Raw genomic sequence first — 24,929 nt, 5'->3', positions numbered from 1 at the left:
GCCGATTACTCCTTCTGGCATTGACACAGGCCTTGCTGAGACTGAGGTGTTCCTAATAGGACACTTTATACAATAACATAATTAAAATGTTTTATCATATTTTGATATTCAGTGCCCTACAACCCTTGTATTTCAGTCCAAGCAGTGGAGCTAGTTGCTGTGAAAACCAGAGCAAATGTTACTGAGAAGCGGGTAAAAGAACTGAGAGAAAATTAAGGTAATATGAGAGACAAATGAGGGGAAAAAAGTTTGTATTGAGAATTTAGTTGGTAAGTAAACTATGAACATACAAAAACCAGAAATGTACTGTAATGTGTAAAATATGTACATTTTACCTACACTGTAAAAAAAAAAATCTAGATGTTTCAACTAATTATTATTATTAACTAATTGGTTCCACTGACTTTTTTTTGTTGTTCATTTTACTTTTCGGTCCAAGTGTTACCTGAACAAACCAAAAAAAGTATGTACAACTGGTTACACACAGTGCTTTGAACAAGCAATGTTTTCAACTTACATATTTGACACACATTGCGTAAGTTCATTTATACAGTAATTATTATTCAACATGTCCTCACCAGGGATTTGAACATACAACCTCTTGGTTCATGACATTCTGATCTTCCTGCTACTCCATCATGTCTGTCATTTGTCAGTTAATCTATTCTCTCGTCATTGATTAGATTAACTTATTTCAGCAATTTGAGGTTTTTCTGTATAGTTGTTTAATGTTGGTGGGTGGAGCATATTACTCTGTTTTAATGTAACTCCTTAATCACTATGATAAATGAAATTGTTTGTCTTGAGTATTATTTTAACAGAGCTGAAAGTTACTTTGATGTGCAAAGTGTAGCAATACAGGTGAAATCAGTCATTGACACAGATATGGTGAATGTGACAGGAAGACTGGAACGTCATGAAACAAGAGGTTGTGAGTTTGAATCCTAGGTACGGACATTCAATGAATTGAATATGAATTACTGCATAAATTAACAAGCACAATATAATCATGAACATATGAGACAATTTATCCAAACAATTTTAAGTTTTTGCCTTTTTTGCCAATTTTTGCCTACATTATCTCAAGTTTGGGCCTAAAATGTCAAGTGTCAGTGTGCAGCAGGTAGGACAGAGTCAGGCGCAGCACACAGAACTGAGTAAAAACGTACTTTACTTGAATAAATCACAAACTAATTCCATACAGGTACTATTATTCCAGCGCAACACAAAAGAGCGATCACGCACAAAACCATGTGGGAACCAGAGGGTTAAATAGGGAATAAATTATAACGTAATGGAAACCAGGTGTGTACAATCAAGACAAAACAAATGGAAAAAGAAACGTAGATCGGTGGCGGCTAGAAAGCCGGTGACGTCGACCACCGAATGCCGCACGAACAAGGAGAGGTACCAACTTCGGCGGAAGTCGTGACATAAAAAATGTTTTTGTTCAACTAACACTTGGACAGAAAAGTTGAGTAAACCAAAAAAGCCTGTGGAAGAAGTTACTTAATAATAATGAGTTGAAACAACAACCAAACATTTTTTACAGTGTACTTTATGTTTGACTACTGGTTATATCTCGATTTCCCACTGATATAACAATGTTGTATTTATGTCATTGTAGCCCAGGCAGTTAAAATGAGAGCGTCGGAGACCCAGGTGAACATGTTGAAGAGAGAATGAAGTATAAAAACAGTAATAGTTTCCCGTTGTTGTACTGGGTATTCTTGCTTGACACTGAAGAATAAGGTGTTATGAATAACCCCAATAATGTTTTTACATATTAAAATGGCTGCAGATCCGAGTTATTCTATAACAAGTGCAGGAAATTAAGCAGTAGAACATTTTAGGTGACGGTTCTCACCTCTGGTGAGCTCTTGCCCAAGTCAAGCACTGACATTTATATCTCAAAATCAATTATGTCATCACTAAAGAAAAACCTAAAGACCCAGGTGGACATGCTGAAGAGAGAGAATGAAGGAGCAATTTTCTAAATAAAGTCATTCTTTCTCTTTATGAGGTAATGAATTATTCATAATGAATAATTTAACCAGATGCAGATGTTAAAATGTTGCTAATTAGAATGGCTAGCTTGTGTTGATCATGGTGATTATGTTTTTACTTTTATTTTATTCTGCATGTGTCACGCCCTGGAAATAGAGAGGTTTTTATGCTCTATTTTGGTTAGGCCAGGGTGTGACTAGGTGGGCATTCTTGTTTCTTTATTTCTATGTTTTCTATTTCTTTGTTTTTGGCCAAGTGTGGTTCCCAATCAGAGGCAGCTGTCTATCGTTGTCTCTGATTGGGAGTCATACTTAGGCAGTCCTTTTCCCTCTTTCATTTGTGGGTAATTATTTTCTGTTTAGTGTCTGCACATGACATAACTGTTTGCGTTAGTTTTTTTTACTTTGGTCGAGCGTTTTTGATATTAAATAAAAATCATGAACACTTACCACTCTGCGCTTTGGTCCACTATTCCTTCTGACGACGAGCGTTACAGCATGGTAATGATATGCTGATGATTACGAGTGCTTTATGAGTGACTACACAGGCCCAATGGAATATCCCCTATACTGTATGTACTGCCCAGGCTTTCAGCATTTAAAAAACGAAAGAAGAGGGTTAACATCAATGTTTAATTTGTGTCTCAGTCAGGAAGGTGGATTTCTCAGCTTCGCTGCTTGCATAAGGAGAAGGAAACACATGACCCTACAATGCTGAAACTTCACAAACATCAGCAACGCCTATAATTCAAACACAGGTAAAGAAAACGTGTCAAAAGCCAAGTAAATGCAAACTATTAGATCTTCAAGCCATTGATCACTTTATGCAAACAATCTGTTTTTGATCTGCAGATGAGAAACTCAGTTTCTTACACAGGTATATCAAATCGTAATGCAAAGTGTTACCCAACTTTAAACATGTTATAAAACTATTCATAAATGTTCCCCTCATATTTCTGTTGCTGGAGGTGGGAGATGTGATCTTCATGCAACTGTGTGTGAAATCATGGGTATTTGACAATGTAAACCACCACAGCACCATCACTGGCCACCTGCTGTTCACCAGGTGAAAATGAAAAGATTGTTTAAAGATTCCACTTCATTTTGAACTGTGCATATGATAAAGAAGCACATTGTAAAGACAAGATGGCAGAGGGGTTTAGGTATATATCCCCGGCTAAATCTGCATTGATGAAGCCATGTCTGCATATAGCTCTACGGTATCTCTGGTCATGTGTGTCAGAGGCAGTCTGGAGCAACAGCTCTACTCTGTATGGTCAGTCATTATGAAGTCATTCAGGATAAGGTGGTACAGTCTGTTTTTCAAAAGTTATCTGGATTTTGCCTATCAGTTAGGATTAAATGGAATTAGTAGAATGGGGACTCCTATTCTATTTCTATGAAATTAATACAATCAGGTGAAATCCAGAAAGATATATTTTGAAAAACTGGACCCAGAGATGTGTTGGCACAGCAGATTAATCACTTATTTTAACAATGTCTTTATTACCTCAACATTGATAAACATATTATAATGTCTCTTTGTTTCTCATGTATCACTGACTGAACTCTTCATTTGATTCTGAGTCCTAATCTTAATAGCTAAGTATTAATACACCTTGTGTTCCAAGAGTCAAATGATATGCCACTATTTCCTTTTTCTCTCTGCTTCCTTAATAAAACAATGGATCAGGACAATTTGTAAATTTCAGACAAACAACCAATCAGCCAATTAATTATGTAATTTGTATATTGCTTTTGAACATTCAGTCATTTGTTGAAGAGAAAAACCAAGAAAATGTAAATCCTTGTAAAAAAGGAAGAATAATGTTTGTTTCTGCCCCTGTCTCAACTGAATCTATGCATCAAGTGCTTCAGAGACATGGAAACAACTGCTTTATTTAATTCAATCAATTTAATTGAAAACGTTTAATTTTCAATCAATTTAAATGTACTTTGTGTAGGTTATCATATCATACTATAGTGCGAGGCTTATTACCTGATGTGTTGTTTTGACACAACTGACATCAAATCATTAAACCAATTGAGGATTATCTCTCACTTTCTCATGTAACCCTACTTCCGCCAGATGACGCTATTACGTCGTTTGTCAAATGAAGTAAGAAATAATAGCGCCATCCGGCGGCACGGGATTTTTTTCTCACGTTTTGCACTGTACAGCTCACTCAGAGATTGCCCTCTCTAGTTCAAGGTAGAGTGCATAATACCGGATATTTATAAGGCCCGAGGGGCAGTGGTATATTGCCAATATATTGGTGGTATATTGCCAATATATCACGGCTAAGGGCTGTTCTTATCAACGATGCAATGCGGAGTGCCTGGATACAGCCATTAGCCGTGGTATATGGGTTATATACTACAACCCCCAGAGGTGCCTTATTGCTATTATAAACTGGTTACAAACGTAATTAAAACAGTACAATATTGTTTTTGTCATACCTATGGTATACGGTCTGACATACCACGGCGTTCAGCATTTGGGCTCAAACCACTCAGTTTTTATTACTGGATAATCTAGGGTCCGTTTTACATTTCCCTCCACCTTGGTTGTGGTCAGGAGGGGAGATGATCATTTGATCCTGGATCTGGGTCTAGAGGCATCCTGTCTGGAGCCTATGGTTCTTTTTTATTTTTCGTTATTTGTTATATATATATTTTATTTTTAATAAACAAATATAATAACAAAAATGCAAACATCTTTTACAAAGCAACCTCTGGTTCAAGTACCCGACCGTGTTCCGTTTATGTATACGTCACGCCCCTCCCACGATCTTCAGATTCAAGATGGCTGCTGGGGACTACAGCGGCAGGCCTCCCTCCCTAAATTTCCCCGGCCCAGGGCCTTTGGGAAATGGCCAGCCCAGCAACAGTGGTTATTCAATGCCTACGCCTGCAAGGCGCCCCAACCCGCAGTCGGAGCCTGGCGGAGAAGAAAGCGCCGGTGTTGCAGCTGGAACTCCACCGAATGTGCAGAACTCGATTCAGCGAGCGTCAGCTCAAAGCGCTGCGGCAAGGGGGGCCTCCGGAGCAACGGCATCGAATGTTTCCGCTGCGAGTGTACCAGGAACCCATTCCTCACTGGCGTCAGCACCACCGGCCGCTGCTGTTTTGGTTTACCGGGAGCCGGTGTACAACTGGCAGGCGACGAAAAGCACCGTAAAGGAACGGTTTGCTTTCCTGTTCAATAACGAGGTTCTGAGTGACGTTCATTTTCTGGTGGGGAAAGGTATGGGAGTGCAACGAATACCCGCACACAGGTAAGCGCGAACGTACATTTCCTTATTACTATAGTTTGTCTACAAATGATGGTTAGTAGAAGTAAAGAAATTCGTATAATTTACATGTTTATTAATCCAAGCGAGTTTAATGCATCATGTTAGTGGTGAAAGGCATTGTTTTGATTTGACGATGGCTTTGGTTTTGGTTAGATTCGTTCTCGCTGTGGGCAGCGCAGTCTTCGATGCCATGTTCAACGGGGGTATGGCGACCACCTCAACGGAAATCGAGTTGCCAGATGTCGAACCTGCAGCCTTTCTGGCATTACTGAAGTAAGAAGTACTTCCTGGTTTAGAGACGTTACAATCATAATAGCGCAAATGGTCCCATCCAAGGTATTTGACAGTTTATGGCCATATGGTATGCAGAACCCAGGTTATTGGTTCCACCAAAGGCTGTTAAAGCCATTTTTTTCTTAATCAGAGAATGTGGTCAGAGGGTGTGATGCAATTTCTAAGCCTCTGGAGTAGAGGTCGACCGTTTATGATTTTTCAATGCCGATACTATACCGATTATTGGAGGACAAAAAAGCCGATACCGATTAATCGGACGATTTATTATTTAAAAAAAATAAAAATATATATCATACACACACATTTTACACATTTTTGTAATAATGACAATTGCAACAATACTGAATGAACAATGAACACTTATTTTAACTTAATATAATACATAAATACACACATACACAGCTCTGAAGTGACAATGATACTGAAGAGTCTGCGTAGGAGACAAATACTCTCAACTGTTTGAATAAAAATAGAGTTTGTTACCTGTGTTGAATGTTGAAAACAAACTTTACTTTCTATATGCAGGAAATACTATTTTAATAATGGGCATGGTAAGAATTGACAACCAAAGTGCGAGTCATAATTCCCATGACACCTAGAAAAATCTGAAAAGCGGTTCCTTCATTTATTCCATAGGATATTTTTAGATTAACTTAAATAAGGTCTGTGTTTCGTGTAGGCTTACATCACCGTGCCAATTTTATAACTGTGTAGATATCCATAGGACAAGGTAACTCTGATCAATATTGGCTAAATATAAGCGAAGATTAAAAAAAAATTGTAGAGTGGATTTATGAAAATATGTTGACAAACGTTACCTTATCCTAGTGAGATTTACACGGGTATCAAAACGTCGAGGTGGTTTAAGCCTGCACGAAACACAGACCTTATTTGAAAGTAGATCAAGACATTCTCTATGGAAGACATGAACGGTAAAATAACGAAGGAACCCCTTTCAAATTCAGCCGCAAGGTATTACAGGAATTATAACGCGTCGACTATTTCTCTCTAAACCATATACCTTTGACTAATCTGGAAAATATCACCTCGAAAACAAAACGTTTATTCCGTTCCGTATTTTATCTAACGGGTGGCATCCATGAGTCTAAATATTCCTGTTACATTGCACAACCTTCAATGTTATGTCATAATTAGTTCGCAAAAGAGCCAGACTGTTGCATATACCCTGACTCTGCGTGCAATGAACGCAAGAGAAATGACACAATTTCACCTGGTTAATATTGTCTGCTAACCTGGATTTCTTTTAGCTAAATATGCAGGTTTAAAATATATACTTGTGTATTGATTTTAAGAAAGGCATTGATGTTTGTGGTTAAGTACACATTGGAGCAATGACAGTCATTGATTGATTGTTTTTTATAAGATAAGTTTAATGCTAGCTAGCAACTTACCTTAGCTTACTGCATTCGCTAACAGGCAGGCTCCTCGTGGAGTGCATTGTAATCAATGCAAGATTGGATCCCCCGAGCTGACAAGGTTAAATATCTGTCGTTCTGCCTCCTAGGCCGTCATTGAAAATAAGAATGTGTTCTTAACTGACTTGCCTAGTTAAATAAAGGTGTAAAAAATAAAATAATAAATAAAAAAAAATCGGCGCCCAAAAATACCGATTTCCGATTGTTATGAAAACTTGAAATCGGCCCGATTTAATCGGCCATTCTGGTTAATCGGTCGACCTCTACTCTGGAGGCATGCAGACGCCAACTTAAACTCTGTACCACATTGCAGTGCGCCTCAAAGTTGTATAGCCCCATATTGACATGATTGGTTGACATAGGTAGGGGCAGTACATCCTGTATTTACACACTCGCTTCCTTGACAACTTCCTTAACAATAGCTGTGCTCTGCTAAGCCCAAGAAGTATGAAAGCCCTGACGTCTGTGGAGGCTGGATCACAGTAAATGTTGCATGGCCACTTCAGATGGTGGATTGACCATGCAGGGCCTTTAATGCTTCCAACACACCGACAGCGTCGTTGCGCAAAATAGTCGCAGCATCATCTGGATATGTATGCAACAAAAGTTCAACATTCACCTTCTGCTACCATTTCTGTCAAACCGTTTACGCATACAGTTTGACACACAGTTTGACACGTGTTCGATGAATCTACAACAAACGCACTGCAACTGCCTCTGCTACGCAACGCAAACGCAGCGTTTTCATTGGAAATGAATGTAATTGTGGTGTACCAAAATGCAATGATGCTGTTGGTGTGTTTGAAGCGTATGTCCTCTAAAGGCCACATGTCCGCATGCTTCCCAGCCGAAACAGTTTGGAAGAGTTTGCATTTATTATGATGACATTTTTGTTTGGGCACACAACATTTTTTTCTCAAGGCCAGCTGAAGTTCGGGAGCCGAAGTATACGCCCCTTCGTCTATGATTGGTCAACTGTCGGAAGTCTTTAATAAAGTTTTTGTTGTTGTTCAACAAGAGATAATAATGCACTTTTTTCCCCCCATTGAGAAATACTGCACCAAACATTCTAACTAGATGTAAAATTGTGCGTCTAAGATCTCCTTGGCAAAAACGTCTAATTAATTACAGATTTATTGCGTTAGATTAATTCAGACTGTTTTGAGGAAGTGTATACTGGCTACGGCGTCTCAAAATGGACAAACGGTACTATTGCTGCCTTTCTCTCGTTTCTTAAACGAAGGTCTTTTTAAGGGAGTATGCAAGCACACTTGTTCGCCTATGCGACTTCCGCCAGCCGAACTGAAGCAAGACACGCATATGCACACACAGGCTAGCACACGCACTCTACACACACGTACATTGTAATATTGTTGTATGGTGGTATTATACATTCTGTATTGTAGATCTGTAGTGGTGTTATATGATGTAATGTCTTTTGTTTTATGTGTGATGTGTCGTAATGTGTATGTACCCCAGGATCCCTAGTAAATACAACATACTGACGCCTTAAGATTTAAGGTCCCCTGCTATCAGTAATCTAATCTTGTCCCCTCCAGGTTCCTGTACTCTGATGAGGTCCAGATAGGACCTGAGACGGTGATGACCACTCTGTACACGGCTAAGAAGTATGCAGTGCCAGCCTTGGAGGCCCACTGTGTGGAGTTCCTCAAGAAGAACCTGCGGGCTGACAATGCCTTCATGCTGCTCACTCAGGTCAGCGACTACTGTACTGTCTGACTGGGATGCATTCTCTAAACAAGTCAACCAGTGCCTGATTGTGTGGCCTGACCCAGTATCAAAATAACTCTGCTCCAGTTTGTCTGAACAGCTCAAATCAATAGGTCAGTCCCAAAACAGGAGTTGCGTAGGTTCTTGGTCAGTTCATGTTAAGTAAACTGCTGTTTACTGTGAGTCTCTGATCGATGTGTGTGTTTCAGGCTCGACTTTTCGATGAGCCCCAGCTTGCCAGCTTGTGTCTAGAGAACATCGATAAGAGTACCGGAGATGCGCTAGCAGCTGAGGGTTTCACTGACATAGATCTGGGTATTGTAGTTCACTCTACATATGGTAATGCATTCTTGAAATGCGCATGGCAATGTTTGTGTCTCATGACGATTGCTCTCTCCCTCCTTTCCTTTTCACTCTTTCCCCTTCTCCTATGTCTTCCCTTCCTTCCCTCTCTTCTTCCTCTCTGTCTTCTCTCTTTCCCTCTCTTGTCCACTCCCTCCATCTTTCTACCCTCTCTCCCTCCTCTCTCAGATACTTTAGTGGCTGTGCTGGAGCGGGACACTCTGGGGGTGAGGGAGATGTGTTTATTTGTTGCGGCGGTACGCTGGGCAGAGGCAGAGGCCCACCGGCAGCAGCTACAGTCCACCCCAGAGAACAAACGCAGGGTCCTGGGCAAGGCCCTCACCCTCATCCGCTTCCCACTCATGACTATCGAGGAGTTTGCCGCAGGTAGCACACACACACAGAGAGACAGTCAGTCATTTTTGCACACTGTATGTCTCTCTCACGATCTCAGTCTCCCTCACTCTGACATGTCTTCCTATCCCTGCTGTGTCTCCACCCAGGACCGGCCCAGTCCAGTATCCTGACAGACAGGGAGGTGGTGAGTCTGTTCCTTCACTTCACGGTGAACCCAAAGCCCCGCGTAGAGTTCATCGACCGGCCTCGCTGCTGCCTCCGGGGGAAGGAGTGCAGCATCACACGCTTCGGACAGGTGGAGAGCCGCTGGGGCTACAGTGGGACCAGTGACCGTATACGGTGAGAACACACACAGATCAAATTAACTTTGTGTGTGTGTGATAGTTAATCTCAGAAATATTTCCTGAGGACATAATCTATCCCTCTTATCCCCTCTGCTGTTTTAATATTCCTCTTCTCCTCTCCTGTTTTAATATTCCTCTTCTCCTCTCCTGTTTTATTATTCCTCTTTCTCCTCTCTTAATATTTTGCCTCTTCTTCTCTCAGGTTTTCAGTGAACAGGAGGATCTTCGTGGTTGGCTTTGGCCTCTACGGCTCCATACACGGCCCCACAGACTACCAAGTCAACATCCAGGCAATCAATCAAATTTGATTTATATAGACAGAATACATTGGAACAAAGACTCCCTTCCCTCTCTGGTATTTGTCTCTCCTAAATCATTGATGACAATATATACGTTCCTGTGGATAGATATATATTAGCAGTGTGTTTGTGTAGAATGTGTGACCTTTGCGTCCCAAGTGGCACCCTAATCCCTTTATAGTGCACTACTTTTGACCAGGGCCAATGGGGCTCATAGTAGTGCACTATAATGGGAATATGGGACCAGGGAGATAGTTTCTGTAACGTTTCCCTCTCTCGTCCCAGATCATTCACACAGATAGTAACACAGTGCTGGGTCAGAACGACACAGGTTTCAGCTGTGATGGCTCATCCAACACCTTCAGAGTCATGTTCAAGGAGCCGGTGGAGATCCTACCCAATGTCAACTACACAGCCTGCGCCACACTCAAGGTACAGGCTTACTGTACATGTTTGTTTAGGTTGGTGTTATTTCCTCCCTGGATAGGTGTGGTCCTGTTCTGGCTGTGTAACCAGTGATTCCCTCTCTCTCCCTTCTCTTCCTCCATGTCTTTCTCAGGGTCCGGACTCTCACTATGGGACCAAGGGAATGCGTAAGGTGACTCACGAGTCGTCCTCCACCGGCACCAAGACCTGCTTCACCTTCTGCTACGCCGCGGGCAACAACAACGGCACCTCGGTAGAGGACGGACAGATCCCTGAAGTCATCTTCTACACCTAGTCCCCTCTAACCTCACGAGCTCAGGGTCACTGGACTGCTGAGAGACTCTGGCCCTGTTAGAATATGGAATATGTAACAATTGCCTATCTAACCCGTGGCCCTTCCTTAGTCTGATTGTACGTGATTGGTTGGATTGTGGGATGTGGAAGCCACACACCCAGTTCTGTCAGAGTGGTGAGGTCACAGAGGGAGGGATCAAGGTCTTTATCCATCTCTCAACTTCCCCTTCCACTGACCATGGAGAGGGGTCTGTTTGATTTGTTACTTTGACGAAAGGGAGGACTGGGGTTAAAACCCGGACTGGGAAGAGTCATAAACTGGTCAGAACTATTGACTCTTACTTGGGAAAAGGAGGAAAGCTTGACATGGACTGTCTGCCGGGAGCGAGATGCATCCAGCTACGCCGATATACGAACTTACTGTTACACTACCAATCAGGATCCATCCAATTGATCAGTGACCCACCATGCTTCCCTGACTTAAATTCCAGTCCCTAGCCCTTTAGGATGCACAAAAACATCTTTAGACAATGTTTAACCATCAGGTTAAACTGTTGTCTTTGGACTCATGTCATTTGCCTGTTCTACATGGATTTACGCACGGCTGCAGGATGTTCAGCTCTCGCTACCACTACGAAAGTCGGGTCCATAATAGCCATCTTTGGCAATGAGCAAAAAAATAACTAAATTGGAGCTGCATTATGGAAATATTCATTTTTCTAAATTTAAGATTAAAATCCCCAGGGCAGTCTAAGGCCAATGTTGATTGTGGAGAGTTTTGGGCTTAAATGTTCTGGTATTTAGAAGGAAAACAGCCCCATCAGATTCACCATAGGTAAAAGCATCTTTATTTCCCAAAGCCATTAAATCAGACTCCAGGCAGTGCCGTGCAAATAAGTATGGACTAAATTAACCAAAGCCATCATAATATACAGCTTCCGATTGAAATGTAGGTCATTTCCACCTGAGTAGAACATACAAATGCAGTCCCCGCTAAGAGGAAACATTGCCTTAATCACACTAAAGCTGAACTTTGATGCACACTGCTGGCCAAGGATCTTTAGCATGTTTGCATGGGTCAAATGAAGTATTCAGGGAACATTACACAAATAGTTACTGGCACATTAATGATTGTATAACAAAATTGTACCATTTATATACTAACAATCCTCTGGCTGTCCTGATCCACCATCAACTCATAATCACTAGTTACCATTTTCTTTATTTCAGACCATTCAAAAGCCAATAAAGACATCCACTCCATGTACAATTTCTATTCATCTTTATTATGATTGACATTTCCATCCTTGGATTGATGTCACCAGGTTTCCATTTAGGCAAGCGCTACTGCGCACAGTGCACTGTACAGTCCCATCCCTCACTCGTACAATGGAGGAATAGAAGGGGGGGAAAAAGGTCAGACAACCACTAACTTCCAAGCCCTAGTCCCTTCCCACTGGGCACATCTGAAAGGGTCGGATAGGTATACCATAAGCAATATGCCAATAGCGTCACGTTACCCTCCGATAGGCTAGGTGAAATCTTCCACATATTGCGTATGCCTACCCAATCATTCTCAATCTACACAAGTGGGGTGGGGGGGTTGTAGTGACTAGGGGGAACCAGGACAACATTTACAATTTGTCCAGGTAGTTGTCCAGGGCCGGGATGCCCTCTTTCAGCCCCTTGCGTTTCCTGGTCTCGGCCACCACAATGGCAGTCTTGGTGGTGGGGTCCTGGGGATCTCCCTGGAGGATCTGCCAGTGGTCAAACACACACTGGGGGAAGGCCTGGCCGCCCGTGTTGGAGCGCAGGTCAGCGGTGAACCCTGGGGGCGGGGGACGGAAAAGAACAGTTAACGTTTGAGGTCTGCCAGTAGTGGTCCAACACTCTGGGTCAGAGTTCAATGTGGCACCTCTAGACATTACCTATCAGATAAGAATAAATGTTCTGCACAGGGCTGGGTCAGCACGATTTAATGTATTTTTTTCTTCTTCAAATGTACACTGACATGCCAATTCCCATAATTCGTCCCTGGTAAGCTCCAGATAGAGTTAACTCACCAAATGACTCGTTGACAGGCAGGTAGGCCTTGACGATGAACATGGGCGTGCCCATCACCTGGGACTCCTCAAACACATGGCCTCGCTTCCTGTTCAGCACACCGTAGATCCCACCCACTACCTGCTCTGGGCACTGCAGAGACAAGAAACGCATTATTCAGAAACATCATAGTTGATCACATTTAGACCCTTATAGCCTAGCATACAATTCAAATTAAGACAGTGGTCAGGTTAGTGGCAAAGTAGTTACACACACCTGGATCTCCACTAGGTAGACCGGCTCCATGAGTCGTGGCTGGGCGGTGAGCTGGCAGGCATACAGCACTCTGCGGGCCGTGGGGATGATCTGTCCACCACCGCGGTGAATTGCGTCTGTGTGCAGGGTCACGTCATGGATGTCGAAGCGGACTGCACGCATGTTTTCCTCGCACAATACACCCTGTAGGGGGTGGAAGGAACTGCATGTCACAACTCAGGACAGAAATGACTAAGTCAACTAGGTACCTGCAGCATGGCCTACACTGGAGATTCTAACCTATTTACACATACAAACTGAAGACATTAATGTAGATTTAAACTACAATGCTTCAATTAGCTTTTGCAAGGATAATGACTTGTGATGCAGCAGTTGGTTATCAAGCTCAACGCAAACCCACCTCCTTGACAGCCCACTGGAAGCCAGCCACAACGCTGTCCTTGATCTCATTCAGGTACTGGACTCCCTTGGTCACGTCCATCAGCAGGTTGGGTCCGGTACCGTCGGGGCCGAAGCACCAGATCTTACGGGCCTCCGACACGTCCCACTCGTACTTGTCAGCCAGGAAACGGGCGCGGATTTTCAGCTCCTGTCGGGGGCTGACGTCCCCCTTCTCGATGTCCTCGGCCAGGCCGTCGGGGAATGGTTTGGCCCGCATGTACAGACGGTTGTGCTTGTTTGGGGACTTGGACAGACACATCACTTCAGACTCCTCAGACACAGTCTCCCTGTAGGACACCACTGGATCAGATTTCTGTAAGGGTGAGGAGAGAGTTGTGACTCAGGTTAGGACAGTAGTTAGTCCACATATCTCCACGACTCATCTTACCATGGCAACAGAGCAAAGACACGCAGATTGTCAGTGGAACACAAAATCACCTCTGTAGTGCACCATTGCTTTCTCCAAGTACAGTAGTCTCCCTCTTGAGTACAATCTTGTTCCCTATGCCCTCACCTTCAGGGGAATGCCAGCGTGGTCCTCCTCCAGATCCTTGAGACAGATCTCCAGATGAAGCTCCCCGGCCCCGGCGATGATGTGCTCTCCAGACTCCTCGATGATACACTGCACCATGGGGTCAGACTTGGCCAGACGCTTCAGTCCCTCCACCAGCTTGGGCAGGTCAGCAGGGTTCTTGGCCTCCACAGCCACTCTGACCACAGGGCTGACGCTGAACTTCATCACACGCATGTTGTGGGCCTGTTGGACAAGCATATGATGTAAGAAATATTCATCCGTTGTCCGTTCAAAATGGCAACCCATTCCCTAGATTGGTCACTACTTTTGACCAGAGCGCTCCAGTCATAAAAAGTCAAAGCCATCTTGAGTTTTGCTATAGTAAAACATGAGCTGTACAACCCACCTGTTCAAATGTGGTGATGGTCCCAGTCTTAATCAGATACTGGTCAACTCCAACCAGACCAACAATGTTCCCACATGGTACATCCTCAATGGGCTCCACATAACGCCCCATCATCAGAATGGTCCTACAATGGTAGAGAGAGGAGACAAATGGGAGAGGGATGAAGAGAATATACACAATTTAAAAAAAAGTTGTAAGTCACACACATCTGCTGTGCTAAAATGGTACCCGCCCCAAACACACCTCTGGATGGGCTTGATGTAGAGATCTTCTTTCTTTCCAGGGGTGAAGTTTGGTCCCATGATGCGCACCTTCAAGCCGGTGGACACACAGCCAGAGAACACACGGCCAAAGGCATAGAAGCGACCCTTATCTGTGGTGGGCACCATCTTAGATATATACATCATCAGGGGAGCCTTGGGGTCGCAGTTCTTGATACCTGAGAAGATTTTAATCAGAATTATGATACCGGACTTTATATCAAATAGGAAATGTGATGTCTAATCCTTTGCTAGTTGACATGGACGGTTACTTTATTTTGGATGTTGTGTGAGACATCAAAACAAAGCGCCAAGTGACTTGGCGTGTAAACTGGGCTGGCTGAAGTTAAGATCCCTCACCCATGGCGGCCTCGTCGTCTCCTGGTCCCTCGTAGAGCAGCTCACAGCGGTACTTCTGGGCGGTGACAGGGGAGGGCAGGTGGATGGTGATCATCTGGAGCAGGGCCTCTCCGGCCGGGAGCCAGCGACGCATCACTGCCTTCAACAGGGGCTTACCCTCCTTCTCCTTGTCCTCGGAGTCCAGCTTGATGTCCAGCTTCTCTATCAGCTTGGCTGTCTCGTCCTTCTTGAAATTCATGACAGCATCAAATACCTGGAGGGAGGAAGGGAGAAGTTAATTACCATAAAAATATGTATATTTTATTGGTCAATGAATTACATATAATCAATTAATGGTGTTAAGCAATGTAACTAGTTAAATAAAGCATTATGTATCAAAACAGTTGGGGGGGGGGGGTCACCTTGAAGATGGGGTCCAGGACCAGCTGAGAGAAGGTGCGGGGCAGCTTCTTACCATCAGGGCCAAGGTTAGACTTACTGAACTTCCCAGTGGCTGGGTCAAAAAACCTACCAGGTGAACATGACACATTTAACATTCACATTGACAGTTCAGTCATTTAGTACTCTTATACAGAGCGGTGCACATTTCAAAAGTGCATTCAACCCAAGTTGCAACCAGGGTAGTGGTCCAGTCCAATTGAAATCAATTTAGTGATTTAAATCATGGAATAACTTCAAATAAACTATCCTTATCAGGTTTGAGAAAATAACCCCTTCAATAATTATAACTTTCATTTTAGTTTACTTCCTGAATTGACTGACTAATTCGAATGGACCTAGACCCCGTTTGCAAACAAAACCTTTTGGTAAAACTGTCTTCAAAAATAGCTTCCATCTGCAAAACCAGTGCTATTAAGAGTCAAGGAAAAAAGACAAGTGCAACAGTTAACTTCATATCACTACTACAGCCAGGAACTCGCAAGCATTTACATATAGTAGGTTACAATCAGCCGTGACACGTAAACAGCCAAAACAGGAATTATTTGCAACACGTCAGATTGTTTACCAGCATAGGAGAAGGGTGCGCACCTGCAATTTAGGCTCCCAAATGGGTTTACTGTGTCTTCAACCCTTTGGTCTTCCTCAGGTCTCCATACAGAGACAAACACTGTACATATGGGGCTGCCTGTGTCACGCCACATACCTGCAATCACTTTTCAATATTTCCACGCCCGCACCTGTGTGCGTGTGATTGAGAAAGCGAGAGAGAACAGGCACACTTAATTGAATTCGTCCGAAGTACTGGGGTAGGCGGAGTTGTCCCTTGGAGCCATTTCATTGGTCCTAAGGTACAAGCACCGCCTAACCAGCACAACAGGCGTTTTTAAATCAAGTGCGCCCAGAGGGAGAGAGAGAGAGAAAGTGCATTCCAGATACATTTAGTGCAGCTCTGTGGAAATAGTTACTAATTCACATTGGTGTGGTTCATGAGATGCTACACTTCTCCAGACAGCATATTTATCTATATATACACGCATCTGACAATCTGCACAGAGAATGTCTATCTGGAACACACCCAGAGTAAGTGTGTACCAGTCTACCCGCAATTTCAACATTGAGTCTTCACTTGTGCGCGCATCTTTTGGTCTGTCCATCTAAACGCACATCTTGTTCCAGTACTGTCCGGATGAATACTCCCTCTGTCCGGAGATTATTCATCATGTCCTCACATCATCTTACAGAATATTTCTATGTACAGTAGTAGGTCATCATGTACTGTGTGTAGACCATGTACAGTAGTAGGTCATCATGTACTGTGGGTGTGCATGTACCTCTCTCCCCACAGCTTCTTCATCATGTCCTCCACCTTCTTACACCTCTCTGCTGATCCCAGCTGGGTGTCTTTGCCGGCAGAGAACTTTGTCACGTACATCTCAGCAAACTGCTTTAGAGTGAAGGCCCAGCCGTGGAGGCCGGACCCAAACCCCACGGTACCAATCACAGGGTCAATCTGAGGGAAGAAAAATAGGGCCAGGTCATTATCCGTTATGTCAAACATGTTTCCCTATGATGAGTTTAGGGGACTAGTCTCATTTACATCTGTCAGTTCAACTGGACATGGGTTTCTCCATTGCGGTGTAACAAGCATGTTAGACGTCCGTTTAAACCACAGAACTCTGTTGACACAACCCGTGCCAGTCTCACCATGATGGCACCCATTGGTCCCGCTTCATCCTCTCCGTAGGTGGCGATGATGACGTTGACGTTCTCCACAATGCGCTGGAAGGTCTGGAACAGGTCCTCAGGCTCCAGCTGCAGCTCCAGCAGGGCCCGGTCCATCTTGTTCATCATCAGCACAGGCTTGATGCGCTCAGCAATGGCCTGCCTCAACACAGTCTCTGTCTGCACACACACACCTGACCATGGGAGAGTGAGAAGTTGTTAGATGAACAGGTTAACCGAGTAGTTACGAGCATTGGGCCAGTAACAGGTTGCCGTTCGAATCCCTGAGCAGACTAGGTGAAAAATCTGCAGACATATCCTTGAGCAAGGTACTCAACCCTAATTGCTCCTGTAAGTCCCTCTGAATAAGAGCATACGCTAAATGACTACAATGAACATGAAAATCAAGAGTGGGAGAGGCGACTGGGATAAAGAAACACAAAACAGCAAGAGACCGAAGTACAGAGACAAGACCGTGAGTGTACCTGAGACACAGTCGACCACCACCAGTGCGCCGTCGGTGACCCTAAGGGCAGCTGTAACCTCCGAGGAGAAGTCCACATGGCCCGGTGAGTCAATCAGGTTGATGAGGAAGCCAAGCCCATCCTTAGTCTGCTTGATGAAGGCCATGTCGTTTTCCCCCAGCTCGTAGTACATCGAGATGGCCCTGAGAGGAGCGAGGGTAGAGAGAACAGGTTAATTATGTGTGGTCCCGTGTAGCTCAGTTGGTAGAGCACGGCGCTTGCAACGCCAGGGTTGTGGGTTCGATTCCCACGGGGGGCCAGTATAAAAAAAGTATGAATGTATTTACTTGTAAGTCGCTCTGGATAAGAGCGTCTGCTAAATGACTTAAATGTAAATGTATGATATACTTTAATGTGGTTGTTTGTCTGAAACCAAGCACCCCAGTCAGCTGTGGGATGCAGACAGGGATAATAGAAAACGATCACTTTTTTGGCCACTACACGAGTCATGTGTTATTTCACAGTTAATGGCTTCACTATTATTCTACAATGTAGTAAAAAAATTAATAAACCTTAAGTAGGTGTCCCAACTTTTGACTGGTACTGTAGTTTATCTGAATAGTACATGTACAGCAATAGGATAGGCCTGGAATGGAATACCATATATACCTATGAAGTCGGTTAACCAGTACGTTAACATTATGAAAGTGATCAGTGTTTCATGACTATGTACATAGGGCAGCAGCCTAATGAAAGTGTGAGAGCATATGACAACCTATCATACAGCGATGGGAAAAGGTGCTCAGAAGCCACCCTGAGTCAACAGATCACATGGAGGGGCAGCACTCACTCTTCAAGTAAAATATATATATTTACTTTGCTCTTTCACATTTATTCCGGTTTGGGGCGAGCGGTCGCATTTGCATTCGCTCTGCATTCGCTCTGCATTCGCTCTGCAGGTAGTATAACTTTTATAACTTTTCATTACATTTCATTATAGTACAACGATTTAATTTGTCCAACCTTAGCAATTTCTTCTTAACTAGCTACATAGCCGTCTGTGTATCAAAGATAACTGCGTAATTATCGTATTTCGTCGTCTCGTTGTCCACTGCTATCTGCCCAGCAGCTAGCTAACGTCCACCGTCTACCGAATAGTAGTATAACTTTTCATTACATTTCATTATAGTACAACGGTCTGATTTTCATTTTCATTACAGTACAACGGTTTGATTTGTTTGATCTTAGCTAGCTACATAGCCGTCTTTTATCAAACATAATTGCGTCGTTATTGAGGTTCGCTAGCGAGCTATTTTCGTTCGAAATTAACGCAACGTAGCCATCACTGCTAGCTAGCCAGCTTGCCACCGAAGAGCATTGTAGAAACGATTACAATACAACGGAACGACTTGTTTTGTGTAGTGTTAGCTAGCTACATAGTTTTCTTTGCTAGCTTTGTATCTAAGATAATTGTGTAACTTTGAGTAATTATCGGTTAGCTAGCCAGCTAGTTTCGCCTGCCGCGCTGCTGTCCTCCTACCTAGCCAACACTGCTAGCTAACACTGCTAGCTAGCCAACTTCTACCGAATAGCAGCACTGTAGAAACTTACATTACAACGGAACGACTTGATTAGCGTAGTGTTAGCTAGTTGTCTTTGCTGTCCTTGTATCCATGATAATTGTGTAGTTTAGAGAAATTTAGAGAAACTGTCGAGGTCACCTAGCCAGCTTCACTTTCAACAACGCAGCTACTGCTAGCCAGGCTACTTCACCAGCCAGCAGTACTATATCATTTTAGTCAATAAGATTTGTAATTTTATTGATTTTTTGCTACGTAAGCTTAACTTTCTGAACATTCGAGACGTGTAGCCCACTTGTCATTCTAATCTCCTTTGCTTTAGCGTAGCCTCTTCTGTAGCCTGTCAAATATGTGTCTGTCTATCCCTGTTCTCTCCTCTCTGCACAGACCATACAAACGCCTCACACCGCGTGGCCGCGCCCACCCTAACCTGGTGGTCCCAGCCCGCACGACCCACGTGGAGTTCCAGGTCTCCGGTAGCCTCTGGAACTGCCGATCCGCGGCCAACAAGGCAGAGCTCATCTCAGCCTATGCCTCCCTCCAGTCCCTCGACTTCTTGGCACTGACGGAAACATGGCTCACCACAGATAACACTGCTACTCCTACTGCTCTCTCTTCGTCTGCCCACGTGTTCTCGCACACCCCGAGAGCTTCTGGTCAGCGGGGTGGTGGCACCGGGATCCTCATCTCTCCCAAGTGGTCATTCTCTCTTTCTCCCCTTACCCATCTGTCTATCGCCTCCTTTGAATTCCATGCTGTCACAGTTACCAGCCCTTTCAAGCTTAACATCCTTATCATTTATCGCCCTCCAGGTTCCCTTGGAGAGTTCATCAATGAGCTTGATGCCTTGATAAGCTCCTTTCCTGAGGACGGCTCACCTCTCACAGTTCTGGGTGACTTTAACCTCCCCATGTCTACCTTTGACTCATTCCTCTCTGCCTCCTTCTTTCCACTCCTCTCCTCTTTTGACCTCACCCTCTCACCTTCCCCCCCTACTCACAAGGCAGGCAATACGCTTGACCTCATCTTTACTAGATGCTGTTCTTCCACTAACCTCATTGCAACTCCCCTCCAAGTCTCCGACCACTACCTTGTATCCTTTTCCCTCTCGCTCTCGTCCAACACTTCCCACACTGCCCCTACTCGGATGGTATCGCGCCGTCCCAACCTTCGCTCTCTCTCCCCCGCTACTCTCTCCTCTTCCATCCTATCATCTCTTCCCTCTGCCCAAACCTTCTCCAACCTATCTCCTGATTCTGCCTCCTCAACCCTCCTCTCCTCCCTTTCTGCATCCTTTGACTCTCTATGTCCCCTATCCTCCAGGCCGGCTCGGTCCTCCCCTCCCGCTCCGTGGCTCGACGACTCATTGCGAGCTCACAGAACAGGGCTCCGGGCAGCCGAGCGGAAATGGAGGAAAACTCGCCTCCCTGCGGACCTGGCATCCTTTCACTCCCTCCTCTCTACATTTTCCTCTTCTGTCTCTGCTGCTAAAGCCACTTTCTACCACTCTAAATTCCAAGCATCTGCCTCTAACCCTAGGAAGCTCTTTGCCACCTTCTCCTCCCTCCTGAATCCTCCTCCCCCTCCCCCCCCCTCCTCCCTCTCTGCAGACGACTTCGTCAACCATTTTGAAAAGAAGGTCGACGACATCCGATCCTCGTTTGCTAAGTCAAACGACACCGCTGGTTCTGCTCACACTGCCCTACCCTGTGCTTTGACCTCTTTCTCTCCCCTCTCTCCAGATGAAATCTCGCGTCTTGTGACGGCCGGCCGCCCAACAACCTGCCCGCTTGACCCTATCCCCTCCTCTCTTCTCCAGACCATTTCCGGAGACCTTCTCCCTTACCTCACCTCGCTCATCAACTCATCCCTGACCGCTGGCTACGTCCCTTCCGTCTTCAAGAGAGCGAGAGTTGCACCCCTTCTGAAAAAACCTACACTCGATCCCTCCGATGTCAACAACTACAGACCAGTATCCCTTCTTTCTTTTCTCTCCAAAACTCTTGAACGTGCCGTCCTTGGCCAGCTCTCCTGCTATCTCTCTCAGAATGACCTTCTTGATCCAAATCAGTCAGGTTTCAAGACTAGTCACTCAACTGAGACTGCTCTTCTCTGTATCACGGAGGCGCTCCGCACTGCTAAAGCTAACTCTCTTTCCTCTGCTCTCATCCTTCTAGACCTATCGGCTGCCTTCGATACTGTGAACCATCAGATCCTCCTCTCCACCCTCTCCGAGTTGGGCATCTCCGGCGCGGCCCACGCTTGGATTGCGTCCTACCTGACAGGTCGCTCCTACCAGGTGGCGTGGCGAGAATCTGTCTCCTCACCACGCGCTCTCACCACTGGTGTCCCCCAGGGCTCTGTTCTAGGCCCTCTCCTATTCTCGCTATACACCAAGTCACTTGGCTCTGTCATAACCTCACATGGTCTCTCCTATCATTGCTATGCAGACGACACACAACTAATCTTCTCCTTTCCCCCTTCTGATGACCAGGTGGCGAATCGCATCTCTGCATGTCTGGCAGACATATCAGTGTGGATGACGGATCACCACCTCAAGCTGAACCTCGGCAAGACGGAGCTGCTCTTCCTCCCGGGGAAGGACTGCCCGTTCCATGATCTCGCCATCACGGTTGACAACTCCATTGTGTCCTCCTCCCAGAGCGCTAAGAACCTTGGCGTGATCCTGGACAACACCCTGTCGTTCTCAACTAACATCAAGGCGGTGGCCCGTTCCTGTAGGTTCATGCTCTACAACATCCGCAGAGTACGACCCTGCCTCACACAGGAAGCGGCGCAGGTCCTAATCCAGGCACTTGTCATCTCCCGTCTGGATTACTGCAACTCGCTGTTGGCTGGGCTCCCTGCCTGTGCCATCAAACCCCTACAACTCATCCAGAACGCCGCAGCCCGTCTGGTGTTCAACCTTCCCAAGTTCTCTCACGTCACCCCGCTCCTCCGCTCTCTCCACTGGCTTCCAGTTGAAGCTCGCATCCGCTACAAGACCATGGTGCTTGCCTACGGAGCTGTGAGGGGAACGGCACCTCAGTACCTTCAGGCTCTGATCAGGCCCTACACCCAAACAAGGGCACTGCGTTCATCCACCTCTGGCCTGCTCGCCTCCCTACCACTGAGGAAGTACAGTTCCCGCTCAGCCCAATCAAAACTGTTCGCTGCTCTGGCACCCCAATGGTGGAACAAACTCCCTCACGACGCCAGGACAGCGGAGTCAATCACCACCTTCCGGAGACACCTGAAACCCCACCTCTTCAAGGAATACCTAGGATAGGATAAAGCAATCCTTCTGCCCCCCCCCCCCCCCCTTAAAAGATGTAGATGCACTATTGTAAAGTGGCTGTTCCACTGGATGTCATTAGGTGAATGCACCAATTTGTAAGTCGCTCTGGATAAGAGCGTCTGCTAAATGACTTAAATGTAATGTAAATGTAATTCCAGTGAACGCTAACAATTTTAACTTTAAGCTCTTCACCCCCCAAGCAACATACATGAGATTCAAACAGGCACTCCTGGGTTGTATTCAATCACAATGAAAGGGAGGCAACTAGACAGAGGGACTACCGGAACTTCAATAAGAAACCTATTTTTTTGTTGTAAAACATTTTGCAACAGAATGAACACTTACGTGGACTTGATGGTAATACAGCGCTCCTGCTCGTCTTTGCGAGTGTCTGTGAAGCGTGTCTCTCCGGCGCGAGACCCCGCGATGATCCCGGCTTTAGACACCAGGGAGTCGGTCAGCGTGGACTTGCCGTGGTCCACGTGAGCGATCACCGACATGTTACGGATGTTGGATTTCTTGTCCATGATGGCACGGATCTGGTCCACTGTGAAGTTCACCTGAGACAAAGATCCACATAATCAGAATACGGTAAAAGAGAATCTGTTCCTAGTCTTGATAACTAAACTGGATAAATTAAATTTGGGGCAAACCAACTCCCACTTACTCTCCCATTAACATCAGTGCACCACTAAGTGAATATTCAAGTCGACTATATGTACGTGATTAAATGCATTTGACATTTCTTAACAGCAGCAACCCTGGTCAAAAACCTTAGAGCAATAAAAGGCAACACAGAAAGAGAAATGAGCTATGATGGACTGACTGTCCTATAGAAGCACGTAAACATCTTTGATAACCCCATCTAGCTAGAGGAGAAAGGGGCTACAATGCATTGATGACCTAGCTCTTTTATAAGGCACATCAGAAAAGGGATGCTGATTTCTGCATTAGGCCTAGTCTTCTGTTCAAATGGGGTGAGGTGATATGTTATCCATCTTGGCTGGTGACATGATAGTAGCCTGCAGTAGTCTGACGAATTCAACACAGACAATTTAAGGGAGGGAACACCAGCAGCCAATATGCCGTGTATTTGACCAATAAAGAATAATCTGTTTTTAAATCTAGCTATATCGGCAGCTGGCTCGATGACTCATGTAGTCGTGGCAGTCCTATTCTGTTGATGAAGGCGAAGAGATGATTCTTTGAGTTGAACCAGCCAGCGTTGGCGCATACGCCGCCCTAGACTTGAGTAGAGGCCTTTTTGATATAAGCGGTGACGCACGCTACTTGGGAACTGCCCATTTTGCACAACTGCATCACGCTGTACTTGTTGGCCTAAATTTGAGCAATCCACCACATAACGACCTAACTAGAAGTCATGCCACCCTGGACCCAATAACTGGCGTTTAACTGCCAACGTATACAACAAAATTGCGCGTTAGCTATCTAGCGCCACACTAGAATTGACATATGGGCCAGTTTGCTACCATTACCAACGGTTTTGAATATCGAGGTTGCCAATGACCCTTGTCAAACAGTGACTAGCTATAACGTTTGTGGTCAAAAACAAAGTATTACCCACAAAAAAATTATAGCGGGTGACACCTAGAGCAGCGTTTCCCAAACTCGGTCGTCGACATCGGGACCCGAAGGGGTGCACGTTTTGGTTTTTGCCCTAACACTACACAGCTGATAAATTTTAAAACGCTTGATGATTAGTTGAGTCAGCTGTTGTAGTGCCATCTCGCAAAATCCAAAACGTGCACCCCTTAAGGTCCCGAGAACTGAGTTTGGGAAACCCTGGCCTAGAGTTAACTGGGCGGGCCCAGTTATAAAACCCCTAAAGACGGTTAGTTTGATAGTAAAAACCAATATTTGACATCTGCGTAGATACAAACAGCCACTATATTCCTTAAACGAAATTATATGGAGAAAAATGGTAACTGTAAAATCATAAAATCTCATTTGGGGGTTAATTTAGTTATGTCCGCCGCGGTTCTCTAAACATCGTCATGCAGTTCAAACAGGGAGCATCCATCTTGGGTGCACAGGAGGCTGCTTCACCCGGCCCGGTTCCTTTCAACTGGCCACCGGCAATGTGGAAGGAGGTCTACAACTCTTTACCCATGGACAACACTGAATCTCCGGTCCACCGAATCATAGCAAAACAATTCAAAATCAACTTACCATTTTGCCTGATGTTTGTAGATAAACTTTTGGTAAAATTAACACTGCGAATACACCGCCTTCCTCGACCAAGGATAGGCAGGAAAGAGAACGCTTATGACACCTTACG

The 24,929-nt window shown here is 44.9% G+C and overlaps 2 protein-coding genes across 3 annotated transcripts; one reads left to right on the top strand and one right to left on the bottom strand.

The window, feature by feature from the left end:
• Nucleotides 1-4,786: 4,786 nt before the first annotated feature.
• On the top strand, nucleotides 4,787-12,095 carry LOC129813945 (BTB/POZ domain-containing protein 2). Of its 2 annotated transcripts, XM_055866605.1 has the most exons (9): nucleotides 4,787-5,284; nucleotides 5,456-5,575; nucleotides 8,592-8,748; nucleotides 8,973-9,078; nucleotides 9,295-9,492; nucleotides 9,609-9,801; nucleotides 10,009-10,096; nucleotides 10,391-10,537; nucleotides 10,665-12,095. In XM_055866605.1, the coding sequence occupies exons 1-9, from the start codon at nucleotides 4,812-4,814 to the stop codon at nucleotides 10,824-10,826; spliced, it is 1,644 nt and encodes a 547-aa protein (XP_055722580.1). In that variant the 5' UTR covers nucleotides 4,787-4,811; the 3' UTR covers nucleotides 10,827-12,095. The 2 variants fall into 2 exon arrangements, with proteins under 2 accessions (XP_055722580.1, XP_055722579.1); XM_055866604.1 differs by having other exon boundaries at nucleotides 8,973-9,492.
• LOC129813944 (elongation factor 2-like) lies at nucleotides 12,091-24,929 on the bottom strand. Its single transcript, XM_055866602.1, has 14 exons — nucleotides 24,821-24,929; nucleotides 22,976-23,190; nucleotides 17,774-17,955; nucleotides 17,271-17,482; nucleotides 16,898-17,076; nucleotides 15,527-15,632; nucleotides 15,126-15,378; nucleotides 14,749-14,944; nucleotides 14,506-14,629; nucleotides 14,100-14,342; nucleotides 13,545-13,898; nucleotides 13,145-13,327; nucleotides 12,889-13,021; nucleotides 12,091-12,653 (listed from the first exon to the last, which is right to left on the bottom strand). Exons 1-14 carry the CDS (start codon nucleotides 24,821-24,823, stop codon nucleotides 12,460-12,462), a joined length of 2,577 nt encoding a protein of 858 aa, XP_055722577.1. The 5' UTR covers nucleotides 24,824-24,929; the 3' UTR covers nucleotides 12,091-12,459.

The sequence above is a fragment of the Salvelinus fontinalis genome, chromosome 17 (assembly GCF_029448725.1).
Source record: "Salvelinus fontinalis isolate EN_2023a chromosome 17, ASM2944872v1, whole genome shotgun sequence".
Classification (NCBI taxonomy): Eukaryota; Metazoa; Chordata; class Actinopteri; order Salmoniformes; family Salmonidae; genus Salvelinus; species Salvelinus fontinalis.
This window is presented reverse-complemented; position numbering and strand designations above follow the sequence as displayed.